Raw genomic sequence first — 18,810 nt, 5'->3', positions numbered from 1 at the left:
GCACAGTCCTGACTACTCAGATTGTTCATCAATGGGTATTCAGTATTCACAAACGCAGGCAAAAACTGTCAAAAAGACATGTCTGACATCTCTGCAACGATTATTTTGGTTGGGTCTGCAGTACGTTGATCTGATCTCTGCAACGATTATTACAGTAGCAACTCATTTCAGGCTTCCAGCAACGGTAGCAAAAGGAGCTTGGCCGTAGGTTGACGAATGCCGGTAGCAACGCTGCGAGGCCTCCAAAGAGGAATGGAACCGGCTCGAACGCCGCGACGCACCGGCGAGCAGCCGCTGGATGCCCAGGTGCGTTTCCTCTCGTCCTGGGGGGTGGGGGCTAGGGCCGTGAGGGGGCGGCATGAGCATCTCTGCGTGGTAGCTAGGGACGTGAGCGGCGAATCTCCACTGCATCTGCCATCTGGGGCTTTGAGTCGACGGAGGCTCGCGCCGGAGCTCGCCGGCTGCCTTGGGGCCGGGCCGGAAGATTTGCAGAAGGGACCCCTTGACACTTTTTAAAAAGCCCCCTGGTTTGGATCGTGATTATGAATCGCGATCGGAATATACGTAATAATCGCGATCCGATTATTTTCATATAACCCCCTATTTCGGGTCCAGAAGTTTACAAATAGCACCCTGACCCGGTTTGGCTCTTCCGCCCGCTCGTCTCCCGCGCGCGGCGGCCGCCGCCGCCATCCTCCCCTCCGGAACCGCGGAGCCGCGTCCTCCCCGTCTTCAAATCCGTCATTCCCCGTCTCCAGTTCACGCTGACGGCGGCGCGCTGGCCGGCACTATAGTCTGGAAGTGGAAGACTACCGCGGCCTCCTCATCTTGCCGGCAAGGAGCGACCAGAAGTCCGGCTGAATGATCGGAGCTCTCCACCTTCCCTGCTTGCTTCCGTAACTACGCTTCGTTCACACGAGAGCGCAAGTACAATACAACAAGTACTGAATCTGAATACAACCTCCTCCCCTTTCTCAAGCAGAGCTTACGTTGTCAGGGAGAGAAGTCTCTGTATTCAATTCAATCATCCATTCCTATGCAGTGAAGAAACTGGTTGAAATGCCATTCCAACTTGGAATGTGTCAAAGCCTTGGATCTATGAGGCTGATCAATAACAAATGCTTTGCAGTACAGGTTGCATCTTTCAGAGAAGCTGCGTGTGGGGATGTTGGCGGACATCTTGAAAACTGCCTTATTCTGAATATAGTCCACAGTTCCAAACCGCTTCGAAGGAATGGAATAGGAAGAGTAACTGTGTTCAGATTGAAGAATGAGAGATTCAGGTGGTTCATCAATGGGTATTCACAAACGCAAGGCAAAAATTGATATCAAGACGTCTGACAGGCTGACATCTCTGGTTATCCTTCTCTCTGCAATGATTATTTTGGTCGGGGACCGCAGTTCGTCGATCTTTTTGATGTTTTCATGGTTCAGTTATTTTTTGAAACGAATGGTTCAGTTGTTCTCCTGTGGACTGAAGAGGAAAGGTTTTTGACAGTAGTTGACAGTTCAAGATGACAAGTAATCCTTGGTTGCTCTTCCAGACGAGATGGCAACACTCAAATTAGTTGCTACTGCGTCTCAAAAAATCTGAAGATATGCTGAAAAAAGATTGAATCAGATGATGAGGTTACTGAAGACTAACAATACTGAACTGAATTTGTTAAATTTGGAACCTGAAAGATTGAAGTACATGTCCAGGGAAATGATATGTTGGCCCTACTCGTCCTTCCTCAATGGTGGAAGGCTCAAGGGCTTGACCGATTGTGCCGGCATCAGAGCCAGCGACTGTGGAACTTTGCAGTCCTGATGAACCAAAAGGTAAGCTATGGGTGCAAACAGATCATCCAAACACTCTCGAGCGATAAAAAACAACACCCGAGAGTTGGTCAGGAATAACTCTTGTTTGATGATCCCGTGAGGAAAAGAAAATTCCAACATACCTATTCCACACAATGAATTCATTTTCACCTGGACCTGACAGCTAGGAAATCTGACAAAGAGGATCAACCGTTGCATACTAGCTAGCTGTTCCCAAAGAAAAAAACAGGGTGCTAGCTAGATCATTGTTAGTGTGTTGGGTTATATAGGAATAAGTCAGTAATGTGTTTTGACTCCTGCAGTGACACATGAAAACTTCACAGATACGAACACAGAAAACAATAGCAGAGGAGGTGCAAACTGTGTGTGTACTATACCAATTACCAAGGCATACTCCCTGAACAAATGCTAAGCAGCATCCATCGCACGAGAGTAACAGGAGCGGCACGAGATATGGTCTTACCACAGGTGCCTGTACAAATAGCAGATGGCAAACGCATAAGCTCTCCACAATTTAGCAAAACAGTAAAACTGTAATTCATAATCCAGAATCAAGTTTTACAGATCATTCAGATCTCAACCTTTTACTTTCAGAATTCAGATAACAATGAAAATCCAAAGATCCTGTGCAGTGATCTGTTGTGCCAAAAAGGCATACGCAACATAACATCTAGAAGCCAGATTTTGATTTGAATCCTAGCAATTAGGCTATTACCATGTCTCTCACACTCCAAAATTAGTAAAAGGACTCTTCTACTTATTAGAAGCCAGGTTTTGATTTGAATATGTACAGAAGCATAGTAAAAGGACTTAGTTGAGGCCTTGAGGGCCTATTTGGAAGTTGGAAATTCCATGGGAAATTCACAGAAATTTGGTACTACTAGACAGTTCATCCAGTAAAATTTCAGGGAAATTTCCCGTGCTCCAAACTGTGCCAGGTTGTGTTTCTGCTAGATACGAGATATCACAGAAACAAGAACTACTGAACTAGTTGCGAGGAGCAGGTGGTTGTACCTCTTGGCAAGACGAAGTTTCATCGGCCTTGTTGACAAGCCTCACCCAGTTGAGCGTGGCGTCGACGTAGCTGACAAGGGGGAAGAGCTGGAGGTAGAAGCCGATCTCACCCTGCACCTCGCGGAGCTCGTCGGCGTGGCGCGCCCCCATGAAGCACCGGTACGCGTACCCGCGGCGCTGGCAGGAGCGCACGAGCAGGTACGCCCGCCGGAGCGTCTCCTCGAGCTCCTCCACGGGCGCCCGCGTCTCCGGCTGCCGCATCGGCTGCGCGTCCTGGAGCCGCCGGAGCAGCGCGCCGATCATCTCCACCCGCCGCGCGAGCTGCCGGCAGGTGGCGCGGTTCCGGCGCACCGTGCGCGCCGCCTCGGCGATCATCGTGATGAGGCTGGAGGCGTCGAGCCCCACCAGCTGCGCCACCGTGGCGACCTCCCCGACCAGAGCCATCTTCTTGCCTTTGGTTTTGCTTTGAGCAAAGAATCAAAGATGGAGGGGAGGAAAAAGGTGGTGCGGCTGAGAGGGAGCATATAAAAGGCTTTGATTTGGGAGTGGCAGAGAAGTCCAAGATCTTGACTGGTGCGAAAGAGACAACGCCACTTGAAAATGTTTTATTTTTTTGAATTGTGATGCTGACATTTTTGACCAAAACATATAGATGGCGCCAAACGTGGAGGTGGCCGGGTTTCCAGGAAGCTTCACCTCAAGCTTGTACAAACTTTGCATTGTTCGAATTTGAGACTGAACTTTCAAGCTTTGACAGATTCGAAGTTGGACCCATGATTTGGTTGGTTTCTCATCAGTCTTCAGTCTTCGCTGAACAGCAATGCCAGCCTGCCTGAACCTGATTTGTCCACCAGGGAGGGGTGGCCGGTCGATGTCTCTTCATGCTCATGGTCTCAGTCATCTAGAGCTAGGCTTCATCACCAACACATGCATGGACTCTAATAGGGCCAACATTTCCAGCTACACAAAAGGGCAGGTTGCAGTGACATTTCAACAAAGCATAACTCAGCCAGCGCAAAAAGGGTAGGCGCCTTCCGAGAAGCTCCCAATCATCCTCCCGGCACAATTTGTGCCGAGGAATTGCAAATGCAGTCATGCAGATGCCCCCAAGTACTACATTAACAAACGTTGCTGCAAAAGGACCCCATGAAAGAGACCTCTGACCAGCTCTCTAAGTTGGACTGAGTCACTCAACTCACCACTGCGTGTGAGATCTGAACAACTTGCCAAATATTTGACTGCAACTATCTCTCGGTGGTGTTCACACGATCATGATCACATACTTACTCTCTCCATACAGGTCTATGGAAAAGAAACATTAGTTGCAGTAGTTTATTACATGACACTTTGGTTATAGCAACTATCCCTGTGGTTCTTCCAAAAGTACAACCGGATGTAGTCTCACCAACAGGCTGATGATCTATTGCCAGGGTGCTACGTTCTGCCAAGCATGGTAACAACTTCCGACATGGTAGGCCGATGCTTGGCAAGATGGTGAATGCATAACAGCGCCACCTTCAGACATTCCATTATCTGAGAGCTTTCGTGCTCTTCTGCATGCAATAACGGATCAACAAGCTTGTGTAGCAATAGTTCCGCTTTGTACTTGTGTGCCTGAAATAGAGTTCCAATCAGGCGAAATTTCATAGTTACAATTATGATCCATCATAGTTCTTCAAGCGCACAACAAATCTCGTTGTCTAGAGAAGGGACTCAGAAAAGTGTCATATCTATATATTTATAATCATTATTTGTCAATACATTACAGTAGGCATGATGCTTTTTTTAAGAAAAATAGACCAAAACTTACATAATCAGGAAGTGGAAGCCCTGGATAGCCCTTCGCCTCCAATTTATGGGACCGAAAAAGCTTTCCACTTATTATCTCAAGAAGTACTATACCAAAACCATATACATCTGCCTTCTCTGAGATAACTCCAGTAGCAACATATTCAGGATCTGCATAACCACTACAGATGGAAAGAAATTATCATTCCAATGCACGTGCAAACACATGAAAATGAAAAATAAGAAGGTTGTGTCTATAACTTGATTGCTGTGTCAGATGAGCTCTTACTATGTGCCCATAACAACCACCTCTGCACTCGTATTTGGAGCCAACATTAGTGCCAGACCAAAATCAGTAATCTTAGCATTCATTTCATGGTCCAACAGGATGTTGCTTGCTTTTATGTCCCTGTGCACAATACACATCTGAGAATGCCCATGCAGATAAACAAGACCATCTGCTATCCCTTTGATTATTCGAAGACGCTTAGACCAATTTAGCAACTCCCTTTTTGTTTCATCTACAAAAGGAAAACACCAATACATTGGTATCAGAAATCATTGAGTGGTACTTGCTGAACAATGAACTCAAAAGATTAAAGAGACATTAATGTTAATGTAAACTTGCCAGCAATGATAGATGCCAAGCATTTATTTGGCATGTATTCATATATAAGTATGCTTTCTTCTGCTTGAACACAACACCCAAGTAGAGAAATTATGTTTCTATGCCGAAGATTTGGAATAGATTCAATCTCAGTTCTGAACTCATGTGGACCTTGAAATGAAGACACATCATGTCTTTTGACTGCGATATCAACACCATTAGAGAGTTTGCCCTAAAAAGAGTGAATGCCAGTGTTAAAAGAACACATCTAAAGATGTATGAGGCAGCTTAAAGAAACTTTCAGGTATATGGTAATATAAACTTCTTGTGTCAGTGACTAGTAGAACCGGAGCACATCCATTGGATTAACCTTTAACATGAAGCAAGGTGCTATGATTGAGTAGCCCCATCCCAAGTCGAGACGCATTTAGAGAAGTTTTTTGATCTAGGTGTTATACTTAAGCAGTTAAAGAACTTAAGTTAAAGATTATCTTGAGAAAACATTACCTTGTAAACACAGCCAAATCCACCATTTCCCACCAAATTTCCATCTGATAAGTTGTCTGTAGCAGCCAAAATCTGAGAGAAGCTAAAATGCAATAATTCTGCTCCTTTTGCACCGCCAATGAGATTTGCTAATCCTCTCATGTTCATGACTTGGCCTGATTCAAAGGAAACAGCACCTTATCACTGATTATAGCATATACTAGTGTTGACGCCAAAATTGTTTGAAAGAGTTAAAAATATGCATGTATGGGACTTGAAGTATCCATATAGTCAGAAATGAAGCCTACAGTATGACTGAACTACAACAATAGCTTGAAGCTTCCCGGTCCTGTCTATAATCAAATGCACGTACTCGATTGATTCATAAAGGAACATATATGGAAAGTATTTATGTTAAGGCATTTGAGTAACTTCAAACATATTATCTTTAAATATAATTTATGGCAAATAGGAAAAGTCGGTGATTGGTTCATGCCCTAGGAGATAAATTAGTGCCATGATTATTTCTAGAAGATTATGATATATCATACCACTGTATGCCTGTATCCAAAGGGAAGGCATCAATGTATACTGAATGTATATTTTTCATATATTGATGCGAGTTATCTTCCAAATGTTACATAGATGTGCATGTCCTTTGAAGTACTTTAAAATAGCTTAGTAACTCAAAAAAGGGCCAGAAAATTTGGCAGCTATTAGACAATATTGCATAACTGTGGAGTAAGTGCATGAGCATACCTTCTGTTTTCTCTTCCTCGGATTTTGAGGGAGGATGAGTTCCCAAATTTTCAAATCCATTGGCCATGAGGGCCTCTGTTCCGAGCCTGATATAGTAGCACACATGTAAATGTGATAGGCTGTATGAATAAAGGAATTCAAGAGATTGGCTGTTGAAAAGGAATTTACATTTGTGTTTGTGGGAAGGGTGGATGAGGTCACAATTTTCTTTATTCGAGTATCACATATGGTGATGACTATGTTCTAAGGAAAAGCATGAGCACCTGAATTGTACATGGAGCCATATTCTGCAAGCATGAGCACAAATTTCATATTGAGCAATCACAGTCCTTGCGTTGGTTTTAATTTTAAGAGAGGTATGACTTTGGAGTAAGAAGATATTTGGTGCATCATTCTACACTCCAAATATATAGCAGAAAAATGAAGCAGGTTTACAATGTCTCAATGCACAACCAAAGGGAGTCCAAAATTTGACATGAAAAAAGGGATGACATAGATATACCATACCTATCTTCATGTTCCACACGATGTACTGCATGTAAATCATCTGTAGCTTCCTAATGATGTACAAAGAAAAAAATAAGGAAAGTAAGATCCTTTGATCGTAAGTTATATCTTAGCAAATATTCTAGCAATAAACTGGCATCAACATTTTGAATCTTAATCTTAATAAGAGGCATGGTAAATGGAATAAATATTGACTTGTTTCCCTTGACATAATATGTAGCTATTGGACAGTGCTTCTTATAAAAGTTCCCTTAAATTAGATATTGATTATATAACCTATATAAATTTCAGCATTTGCATAATCTTGAGACTTTAAGTTGTGTAGACACTGGCCAACAAAGTCAGCAAAAGAAAAATGCATTTAGAAACAGAATCTCCTCTGCTACAAAAACTGGCTCTTTTTCTTGGGGAAAAAAGGTTTTTTTTCTGAAACACAACAAAGTCTTAGAAAAAATCACACAATGAAATCCATACCCTTGAGCACAAAGGACAAGCCCTGCTCAGAAGCTGCTCCCAACTTCGGGTGTTGTCGACAAAGCTGACAAGGGGGAAAAGCTGGAGGTAGAAGGTGATCTCATTCTGCACCTCACGGAGCTGATCAGCCCGCTTCACTCCCATACAGCAGCTATACAGATAGCTACCATCACGACAGGACGCGATGAGAACGTACGCGTGCCGAAGCGTCGCCTCTAGCTGCTCCACTGGATTCCTCGTCTCCATGTGCTGCATCAGCTGTGTCCTTTCAAGCTGCTGCAGAAGGTCCCCTATCATCCTTGCACGGCGTGCCAGCAGCTGGCAGATCTCCCGGTTCCTCTTAACCGTCCGCGCAGCCTCCACGATCATCGAGATCAGCCCATAGGCATCGACCCCAGCGAGCTGCGTGACGGTGGCCACCTGACTCACTGCATTCCACAGTGCCATCTTCTTCGCGGTTGGTTTTCTGGCAGGCCTACCTTAGAGACGCTAGAAGAGGAAGAAGACCGAGCTTCCTGAAATGAAGCCAAAGTACCTGGGAGCTAACTTCTTCAAAAGACACTGACTTTGACAGTGAACCGAAAGTGACCAATTGAGAAAATATGGCCGTTCACTATTGACCCAGTCACCCGAAGCACTGAATGTCCAATGATATGACTTGAATGGCCATATTCGAGCTGTTGACTTCCACGAATGGTATCAACTCCATTGAACGCAGAAACTGAACCACAGCTTACTGGCCTCTCTTCTCTACGAAACATATGGTACTCTGGTAGGTTGTGGCATTTCCACAAACGCGTCGAGCTCATTTTATTGTGCCAGCAGCATCTGAAGGACCAAATTGACTTAAGTCTTGCAGAATTTCAGCACACACTGGCACTGCAGAACCATTCAACCTCTACTGACACCAACTGACGGCCAATGCAATTTAACTCCATTCGCAGTTCACTTGTGGCATACAACAAGGGCAATGGTTCACCATGCTGATGGTATGGCGAGCCAACGCACCAGCTGCGCTCCGGGAGACTCTCACTGGCAGCGGCATTTCCCCAAACACCTTCCGCTCGCCTACCTTTCCACCTGCACAGCATAGACGCCCCGCCGGAATCCGCTCCCGGCTTTCTTGCCTCTCGCTCAACGTGGATGCAACCATGGAGCCTCCGTGATGATCCCTCGCGCTCTTCCGTACGGCCTGCAGCCGCGCTTCCTTTTTCATTTTGGCGAAGAAATGCACAAATGCTACGAATTGGCGAAGAGCTGCACAAATGCCGCCTCCTGGCCTCCGTCTGGCAGGCGATTCAGTGCCAGGCTGAACTCTGTGCCGTGCTGACGTGTTGCCCGCGGCCATGGCCGGTGCGACGCGACCTGGTGTCGTCACCGGAGAAGGGACCTGGACGAAGGGGCGGGAGGGAATCAACCATCAACTCCCCGGGCGCCGCAGGGCTCCGGCAGCAGTGGAGCACGTGTGCCCGTGTGGGGCTGCGCGCGCGCTGGGACCGTGCACGGAGGCGGGAGCGCGGCGAAGACGAAGGCGGGCTTGGTGCTTGGTCACGGCGCACGCGCGGCGAGCTGGCGGGCTGCACGTGTCGGCGGCCGTCCAGCGGCGGGAACAGCTTACACCATCCGGGGTTCCGTCTGGCGAGGCGAGCCTGCTGCTGAACGCCGGCCTGAGCTCCGTTCCTTGCTTGCTCCACCTTAAGTTCTGATCGGGTTTCTGCTTGCAAGATGGATCGTGCAGTACCAAAAGTCAGAAGATGCAGCCTGCTGGTTTCAGGATTTTGATGTACAGATAACAGATATCTGCTACGCTTATACCATCCCCTGAAACTGAAAGCAGCATCTATAAACTTGGGATCAATTAACCGCCTCTGATCTGGGAAGTTCATAAGCAACAAAGGCGCAGCTCTACTATTCATTAAAGGAAACAAAACAAATATATTTAACCAGATACTTTTCCCATTAGTTTAGAAGCCAGATTTGACTTGGTTTCGAATCTCACTTCAAACAACACAAGCAACTCTCAAATAAATTTATGGAAAGTTTTGAATTAGATAATTGGATTTGGCTTATGATTGCGAGGTCCTAGCAACACTCACAACCAAGGTTTTACATTTAACCAAATTTTATTTAAAGAAACACATTTTCACAAAATGAATTGCATGGATAGAAACACGGGTTGTCACCATCCTTCCCTTGTGAAAATCTGCCCTCGAGAGGCGGGGAAATTATTTACTCAAATCGCCTTCGTACTAAGGACGCATGCACATAGCTTGGAACTTGGTTTCAACAACTTACATGTATCAATGGACTAAAAAAATTACATCTTCTCGTATAATTATGTTGAATAAACCAGATATTATATCCTATGGTCCGCAAGTATGATGAACTAAAAATTTACTTATTACGTAAGTTACATATACGAACAATGAGTTGACCTCTTGAGAATTTAATTTGATGCACAAGTTGCATCAACGCATCACAAAGTCACTTTTCTTAAATCCATGAACTTATTACATCCATGAACTACTAAGTTACCTTTTCTCTTAGGGTATCTCCAATGGCTGTCGAAATGACGGCTCAGGTCAAAATTTATTCAACTTAGAGGAGAGAGAACTAGGAAAAGAATCACGCTAGCGAGCGACAAAGAGATAATCTAGCACACCTCCAATAGGGTCACTGTCTCTGCTCCCGTGCCCTTTGATGCTCTATAACATAATTGTACGAGGCTCCTCTGCAGTACACGGACACGTGGGCCAGCGCGCTCAACTCCTTTCGTTTTTAATTGTCTCTCGATCTCGGGGGACGTTATTCATCGCACTGCGTCTAGCTGTTTTATCATCGCACATGTCCGCTAGAGATAATAATATTCTAAAATAAAATAAAATATTTTAAAATAAGATAAAATATTTTAGAATATTATTATCTCCAACGGACATATGCGATGATACGGCAGCCAGTCGCACGTGCTATGAATAACATCCCCGCTAAATCTCCTTGCATGTCAGCCCAGTAACCTGGACATGCAAGGGAAGTCCGCAGGTGCGCAAATTATATTACGGGCTATAAAGTTCCTTTTCTTTTTTGTTAGATCCGCATACTATAGCAATGGATTAATAGGTTACGTTTCAATTTGTTAGATGTTGCTTTTCTCATGACAAAATTTAAGAAGCGAATTTGCGCATACCAGATACTCCTAGCTGAGTGTGAGATAAACTAATAGAAAGAAAATATTTCCTTTATGAAAAAATAGTGAAATATTTTTTTCTAGTTAAGTCTGAAACCTCTCCATATATAACTCCATTTAGCTTTTCAGTTATTACATACAACATCTACTATCCATGAATGAGTAAGACAAAGTTGGTTGGTTTGTTATGATTGTACGCATATGTTTCGATAATTTCTTGCTCGTGCTGAGCTGTAGATCCAAGTGTACGTGCCCGTTCATTGTTGACACCTCAGATTGGGAGTACAGTAAAGAGTAGTTGTGCGTCCAGGTCTGATTGATTGTATTGAGCAAGATTTTTTGATGTGGATCTAATTGGACTTGCTCATTATTAGGTTGTCAATAGTGAGATTTTGGGGTGTGACAGCGCTGGAGATTGTTGCCTTCGATATTTTTGCTAAAAACGAATGAAGAAGCAATAATAAACTCTGCTTTTAATTTTTCTCGTGTTATGTGTTGATTTATATATTGACAGCACTTGTGCTAAGAATGGTGTAAGGATTGGGCCATATGCGGCCGCAGAGGTTGGAGATATTCCTTTTTCTAAAAAATCATCATTGATAACATGAAGTCACAAATACTTTCCCAATGGCACCCACACTTATTGTCTATATTAGCCCACAATACTTGATCATACAGATACTTCAACAACACGCAGTGATCAACGTTACTATCAGCAGCAAGCCTGAGTGAGTAAACAGTTCAATCAACCTATATTCATGGATATATGTAGATCTACTTCACAGGGAGCTGCTGAACACCATGCTATATCTTTCAGCATCATAAGAACTAAAGTGTACTCACCAAAACTCTCTTTCCCTTTTTTTAATATATTCTAGCACAGTATGTCGGGGCGCCCCCCTCGTGTTTCTCTCTCAAAAAACTAAAGAATCATCGAGAAGAGATGTCTTCGGCCACCCATGTCGAGTGGGCAAAGAGGACGCGCCCCATCCACCCTTGTAGAAGCCATTGGCCATCCTCACTGATCAAAAAGTCCTTGTGGTGGTGCTTCTGGACTGAATCTTTCACTACCTCTACAATTCTTGATCTCAGTGGCAGCTGCCTCAACCCTGCCCGTTGGTTTCTCACCTGCCACTGCCTATACTTCTCAGGGCGTTCCACCAAATCTGGGCCCTCGCAGGCAATGATGTTCAGTGCAGGACGACCAAGCACGAACTGCTCCAGCACCACTCGAGATTTGCTCTCCCTTGGCATGGTTGCATCCAGTATGTCAAATAGTGCCAGGTAATAGGACATCACCTCTCGAAACCGTGTCAAGAATGAGGAACCGCATGAACAATTCAAAACTCTCTGGATGAACACGTCCGGCCTCATCTTCCTGATGTTACTGAGGACGGTGTCCCTAGGGCTTTGGCTGTCAAAAAACACGCTCTCGTCCATCAAGGTGCTGAAATTGAAGAGGTCGTTCACGACGAGCACCTCACCTGCGTCGGTGTTCAAGTCTTCGATGCGAACATCCTCCCACTTCATCGTGATTGTGTGGAACTTGAAAGAAGCCAAGCCAAACTCATGGGCACATTTGCTGAGCCGGCACCCTAGTTCCTCAATCCGCTCTGCTGGACAGGACTTGAGCTTGGGAGGGCCTGCTATGGCGGTGATCTTCACCTCTGTCGGGCCACCCTTCTCTACCCGCTAGCAAGCGGAGAAAGCCTGCCCATTGGAACCCGAAATGCATACCGTAATCCACAATGTGCAGCTTCCTCTTACCCACCATGGCATGATAGATGGTCATCGTCGAAAAACTGAGCGCCACCTTGTTGAAGCAGCAGGCTGCGAAGTAAAGTCTGTAGGCCTTGAGGAACTCCACTACTGAGGGACGCTCTGCCATGAGCAACTGCCAAAGCTGGCTACCTGTGCCCACTAGCCGTGCCTCTAGCCCCTTGGTGAACACTGAGCTACCCGTTGTGTGGCATCGCCTGTTGCCGATGCATGTCGCTTGATTTTCTTCAGCAGCTCACACGCCCCCATGTGGTTGTTTGTTGCCACTGCCTGCGCACAAGAGATCAGCAATGTCCGTATGTCCACCACATTGCCCTTGGCCGCCTTGCTACAGTTCTTCCTGTTTTCCTTCTCCACCTTACTGTCCATGGAGGCACGCAGCTCGTCCATGCCCCTGATGCATGTCTCGTAGGCATGCAACATCATTTCGTCAAGCATCTCATTGGCACAATTCTCCTCTGGATCCTTGATCATCTTTGCAGTTTTGCTGGTCCTTATTTCTTCCTCCGTATGGTTATCCCTATCATACCTCTTCTTGTCCCCACTATGATTGCTGCTTTCCTGGACCATCTGATTCACCGGCACATCCCCTCTAAACTTGTTGTCTTTGGGCAAGAGCATGTTTGCCTCTTCCATGCCTTTCAAGAACGCCCGCACTGCGTCGGTGCCCTTGGATAAGGCTGAGTTGAGGTTGAAAGTGCTTTCATCGTCGCTGCCATCTTGCAACAACTCTTTGGCACCTTCCGCGTTACCGGTGCTGGTGCCATAGGAAGAGGAGGAGAGGATTTGAGCAAAGGGCTGCTGCACCTGGAGTAGAGCAGGGTGATCATCGAGCTTATCGTCAACGTCATCCTCCAAGAGCACGCGAGAGATGTAAGGGAGCGTCATGTCATTAGGGACATGATGGCAGCCCTCGCTCCTGCCATTGGAATTCTGGGGAAGGTCAAGGAAGAAAGGTTGGGGTGGTTGTTGTGGCAGCTCCATGAGACCCTTGACGAAGAATTCCTCCAGTCTGGTGGCCACGATGATCGGTTGTAACGGGGGCGCTGTATCTTTTGGTTAAATATATCATAATGAGAAGAACAGCCAATTGTAAATGACAAAGAAATGATAAGAAATACTGTTGTGGGATGTAAAGCACATCTAGATAAAGTAATAATATTTTTTTTTGAAAGCTAGTAATAATATTGATCAGGGAAGAAATAGGGACAGAAGCTGAGTTTAATTTAGATATGTGCTTGTATAAATTCTTTGCGTATGTGAAACAAAGGTGAAGAACTATGAAACATGCATGCCAAGATTTCTGAAACAAATATGACGGTTGATCATGCATCTGATGATGCAATTTTTGAAACGCTACTGCTAAATGGTAATTTCTGACTTAGAGGCGTAATTACTACACGTTCGTGCATGAGAAAAGCTGACGCAAAATTCTGCTGAAGGAACCATCCGTACGTGCCCAACCCTGCCTCCATGATCAACTATAGCCAAGAACAGCAGAAGCCGAGAAGAAGGTAACCGGATGGCAAGCTGAGGCGCCGGCAGCGCCACGGAAGGCTTCAAAAGGGCAAGGGAATTTCTACAAGCACCTTCCGTCCCCTCTCCTATACACGGCACACCGGCCGGAGCACCAGAAACTCGCACCCCCGCCGCCCCACGCCGCGCCCGCCGCGTCTCCGACCGGCCAGGGGACGGGCGGCGGAGCGAGCGGCCCTGATTCATTGGCCTTGGCGTACGTGACCCGTCGAACTCCCAGGCCTCGCGAGGAAGAGGAAGACAGGCTCCATCGGACGGCAGATAAGCACCCAGGGGGTGGACGGTGTTTCAAATACCGTCCACCCCTGGGATCGCCAGAATGCCGTCTCCGCCGCACGCTGCAGATCGCCTGGGCGCCGGCGAGTCCCGGCGGGCATCGCCTGCAACGTCCTTCCTCCTGGAGACCTTCGCCGCTGCCGTCGTCTTCCTGTCCCGGCTCCTGGTTGACACGCACATTCCCCGGCGCACGGCGAGGACTACTCCATCCCGCAGGCTCTGGTGAGCGTGGACATGCTGATCCTGTTCAAGTTCAAGGCCATCACCTGCGGCGCCGGCGGCACGCTGACGGCGATCGACAACATGGGGCAGATCGGGCAGTACGTTGCTGGAATACCCGTCCAAGAGCGTGGAAGCCTTCGTCTCCCTCATCAGCATATGGAACTACGCCGGCCGCGTCGCCGCTGAGTACGCCTCCGAGGCGGCGAGGCCCTCCTGAGTCGTGACGCGGTACGGGCTCCCGCGTACGCTCATGATCACGGCGGTGCTCCTTCTCTCCTGCGCGGGAGCACCGGGGGCGGACGCTGTACGCGGCCGGCAGACATGGCGCCGTGCTGTGCAGCAGCGAGGGAGCCTCATGACTCATGAGCCGGGCCGGCCGGGGAACGGCGGCCTGATGATCGAACTCCAAGCCTCCAAGTCTCGCGAGGAAGAGGAAGACTCTCTGACGAAGCGCCGATCTGAGCCGCACATGCTCGATCTGACGACTCCTAGGCAGCCAGGGGGTGGACGGTATTTGAAATACCGTCCACCCGGTCGGTATCTCAAACACCGTCCACCCCATGGGATCGCCATGCCACCGTCCCCGCCGCACGCCGCGGCTCGCCTGGGCCCCGGCGAGTCCCGGCGGCCCCCCGACGGCGACGTCCTTCCTCCTGGAGACCTTGCCGCCGCCGCCGCTGCCAAACGAGTCTACCCATAGAAGACTGGCGTCGTGCGCTCCGATCCCTCCTCTTAGCCCTTCTGCAACCGCATTGAGCAGTTCACCGCTCATGGGCAGCGACGATGAGCGAGCAACATATGGCTTCAGAATACTCTCTGCGCAAAGTGCAAACTGCTTCCTCAGGAACGGTGGATCCGTTCTACTTCTTGAGCTAGTTCGCTGGACAGAGATCATCGGAAGCCCAATTGCTAATCCAATCAAAACAATCGAGTTCTTGATCAGTGAACAGGTCAAGGATCCGGCTTTCCTCAAGAATACAAAATTTTTAGATTGCAACATTATTCACGACATATCTGCTTGGAAGCTCGACTTTAGTACGCACAATAAATTTATAACAGTGCAAATCTTTGAACAAGCAGCAATATGATTGATGCTGCTGTCAGAATTCAAGAAGCTTCCTCTTCAGTTTACATGAAAGGGAAGAACTTCTTTTTTTATGGTTTATAAGGGAAGAACACAACACAATCAAGCTTGCAGAGAAGTGCACATACATATTCTCATCTGGCCATTCATGTGCCATGGAGTTTTGGTTTATTGAAAGTTTAAATATTTATGTTGTGTAGGAACAGGACATAGCGAAGAACATGGAGCAGATGAAAATCTGTGTGATCATCAGGCACTTCTTCCTTCGGTGTATTTTGGTTGCTTTGGGGTCGGTAACTCTTTCTCAGTGTCCAGCATTTCGACAACATCCAGCATACTGGGCCGGTCTGCCCGATCAGATTAAGTGCACAGTAGCCCTATCTCCAAGCATCTTCTTGCCTCATGTAGCTGTGACTCAAAACACAGGGACGGATCAAGTAACCCCTCCATACGTCCAGCTTCTCGCGCTACCCAAGCCTGAAAGAAATCATTGTAGAAGGGCGATAAAGTTTGTAGCTAGGATGACACAATTGTTTTTTTCTAATCCCTTATACTTACCCATGCAATTGAAGATTGGCGCCGAGTGGGCTTAGATCCGCACATACCGCTAATGGTCTCAAGGAGGATGACACCAAAACTTACACATCATACATTTTGGACACAATGCCTTCCATGATATATTCTGGAGGCATATATCCCCTGGATGGTCAAGTGAAAATTAGTAATCTTAGGGGAAATGGAAGGAAAAGGATTGGACACCGAACCACCTAATTTTCTATGAGCCGCACAAAACCTCATGTGTGTGTAGCATTCTGCTATTAGCATAATATCGCATTATTAATGAGGTTTCATTGCGTTTTACACCAGTCCTTTAATCCAAAATAACAAATTCTCATTTTCCACTAGAATCATTATTCAGCTTATATCCTCATTGAGCATCATGTCTGTTGAAGCATAACTGCATTGTCCACCTTGTTCCTATGAACTTAAACTTTTAGGCTGAACTAGTCGGTGCATACAACCAACTCTACAGTATTATATTAAAAAATTCAATATACAGTATACAGTGCCACTCGTGTTAGTCCAGGTGGCACATTGTCAAGTTTTTGTTACTAAAAATACTTCGGAATGGTAGACTTACATTGTGCCTGCTAATAGGTAGTGGGTGTCATGAATTGTCGCACCATCACCTTGGCCCAGCATTCTGGCTCTACCGTACCAAAGTCAGTTATCTTTGGATTCATGCCAGAGTCTATGAGGACATTGTTTGGTTTTAGATCCAAATGGACAAATTGTTGCTCGTGCAGGTATTGTAGGCCGTTTGCTATCCCCTGAATTAGCAAGAGGCGAGAGGACCAATCAAGTTGAGAACCTGCAAAATAGAAATGAACATGCGAAAATAACTATTGGTTCAAGATACGGGAGTTATCATAGGTGAAAAAAAATTCAATGTAATATGCCAATGGAAATGCATATACCTTGGATAATGTTGTCCAAGTTTCCATTTGGCATGTACTCTTCCACCAAAAAACAGATCATCTTCGAAACCACTACCTTTTTTGTCTTGGAACCTCTCTGTCGTCTCTAGGACTCCATGTCCATATCCAAGAAGTTGAACTATATTCTTGTGCTCAAGCTTTGAAACATGAGTGAGTTTATCACATATGTGCTTCCTGGAAAGTTGATATGGATATTGAATTTTCTTGATGGCAACCACAAGTCCATCATGTAAAACACCCTGAAAGCAGGAAGGCCAAAATATTTGGAGGTCTCAAGTGATCTCAAGAAAGTTGCATTAATTAAAAAGAGATGTTTATATTACTATTTTTGACAGGGCTGCTAAAATTATATTGGATATGCCATGTCAAACCTTACATATATAGGAAAGTGAAATCATGCATGTATGTTTCCCTTGGGCCAGGAGTAAAATGAACAGTATCATATTAGCAAGAAGAATCCATTATAGGAAATCGATCCAAAATAAAATTAGCAAACTGCACGGAGTACCCTATAGACAGTAGCGAAGGCACCACGTCCAATGATGTTGTCCTCCAAAAAATTATCTGTAGCCTCCTCCAGCTTTGACAAGCTGAATATTGTAAAACCTATCATAAAAAAATATCCCCATACACAGCAATGTCAAAGCACAAGAGTTAGGTTGTGCAAATTCATCTGAAAAGGCAAACTAAGTCGAGATAAAGAGTTGGACTCCCACAACACTTCAGCGATGACATTCGTCAATGCAAGAACCAAGAAAGAAAGTTACGGGTCTTGGCGGTAGCTGCGTCGGATAATAGAAGGTCCCATTCATCCTGTTGTGCTGACGCAGAAGGTGCCTGGTGACGCCGCAGGGCTGCTCTACATGGTACTTCTGAGTGAACTGGTTGAGTAATATCTGAAGGTAGTCTCTCACCTGTCAGGTGGTCGATTCCTGCTGTAGAACAAAAACTCTTAGTTCTGAAATTAGATTTCTGACAGGCAATGCAGCACACCTGGTAAAATTTTATTTGGAATTCTAAACTCATAATTAAAAATTGCTGTTGTATTGACTATTTTTATAGCCAACATTATTTACTGTATAAAAAGAATAATCTCAAATGGCACATAAACGTAGGGAAGGAATATAGCGGTGCGCCATGATAAAGGAGATATCAGATATCTGACAAGATATACACCATACTGCTGCTGTGTATTCCTCAATACTTGAAAGAAAACAAATAAAAATACCAATGTGAGCATCCATATTCCGATCCATTTTCTTAAAAATTAATCAGATCTACCTTCTTTTCGTTACTTTTTTTTACCACATTCACATGCTACATGATTAAACTAATTATAACCAAGCTGTAACCAACATGGGTGAATTAATAAGGCTTAATTTCCTGATCTATTTTCTGGTGGTTTTCTAAAAGAAAAGAAAAGTGGGCAAGTGTTAAGGTCCGTCTAACTTTTTTGGGATTTAGTAACCTGTTTGATTCACATTGCAGCTAAAATCAAAAAGTAGGTTGTTGTCTTATTGAATGATACTACTAGTCTAAAGCAATATAAAATACAAGTTTTTTATCTAAAAATCTGGAGATCATGTGTTTTGCCAAACAATTTTCAAGCGGTTTTAGCACCTTCACTATAAAAGTTGCTTCATAGGACAACCCATAGCCCTGCAAAATGGGACCTTATTTTTTCTACGTGTAGTATTTTGTTTGTCTGCTCCTTTAGTTTAAAGTTCAGTGGCCTCTAACTAATTAACCCATTATTAATCGTTTTCACAACAAT

The 18,810-nt window shown here is 45.5% G+C and overlaps 2 protein-coding genes and 1 pseudogene across 3 annotated transcripts; all 3 read right to left on the bottom strand.

Moving 5' to 3' along the window:
• Window positions 1-540: 540 nt before the first annotated feature.
• On the bottom strand, window positions 541-3,342 carry LOC112902125 (cell number regulator 13-like). Of its 2 annotated transcripts, XM_025971055.1 has the most exons (4): window positions 2,836-3,342; window positions 1,944-2,293; window positions 1,677-1,806; window positions 541-1,601 (listed from the first exon to the last, which is right to left on the bottom strand). In XM_025971055.1, exons 1-2 carry the CDS (start codon window positions 3,277-3,279, stop codon window positions 2,021-2,023), a joined length of 717 nt encoding a protein of 238 aa, XP_025826840.1. In that variant the 5' UTR covers window positions 3,280-3,342; the 3' UTR covers window positions 541-1,601; window positions 1,677-1,806; window positions 1,944-2,020. The 2 variants fall into 2 exon arrangements, with proteins under 2 accessions (XP_025826840.1, XP_025826839.1); XM_025971054.1 differs by having other exon boundaries at window positions 1,677-2,293.
• A 729-nt stretch (window positions 3,343-4,071) lies between these two features.
• On the bottom strand, window positions 4,072-9,093 carry LOC112902116 (putative receptor-like protein kinase At4g00960). Its single transcript, XM_025971044.1, has 8 exons — window positions 7,457-9,093; window positions 6,983-7,032; window positions 6,476-6,561; window positions 5,738-5,892; window positions 5,252-5,462; window positions 4,913-5,144; window positions 4,646-4,805; window positions 4,072-4,449 (listed from the first exon to the last, which is right to left on the bottom strand). Exons 1-8 carry the CDS (start codon window positions 7,901-7,903, stop codon window positions 4,270-4,272), a joined length of 1,521 nt encoding a protein of 506 aa, XP_025826829.1. The 5' UTR covers window positions 7,904-9,093; the 3' UTR covers window positions 4,072-4,269.
• Window positions 9,094-15,586: 6,493 nt separating this feature from the next.
• On the bottom strand, window positions 15,587-17,906 carry LOC112872400 (annotated as a pseudogene).
• Window positions 17,907-18,810: the final 904 nt, after the last annotated feature.

Source organism: Panicum hallii, chromosome 8, assembly GCF_002211085.1.
Source record: "Panicum hallii strain FIL2 chromosome 8, PHallii_v3.1, whole genome shotgun sequence".
NCBI classification, from domain to species: Eukaryota; Viridiplantae; Streptophyta; class Magnoliopsida; order Poales; family Poaceae; genus Panicum; species Panicum hallii.
This window is presented reverse-complemented; position numbering and strand designations above follow the sequence as displayed.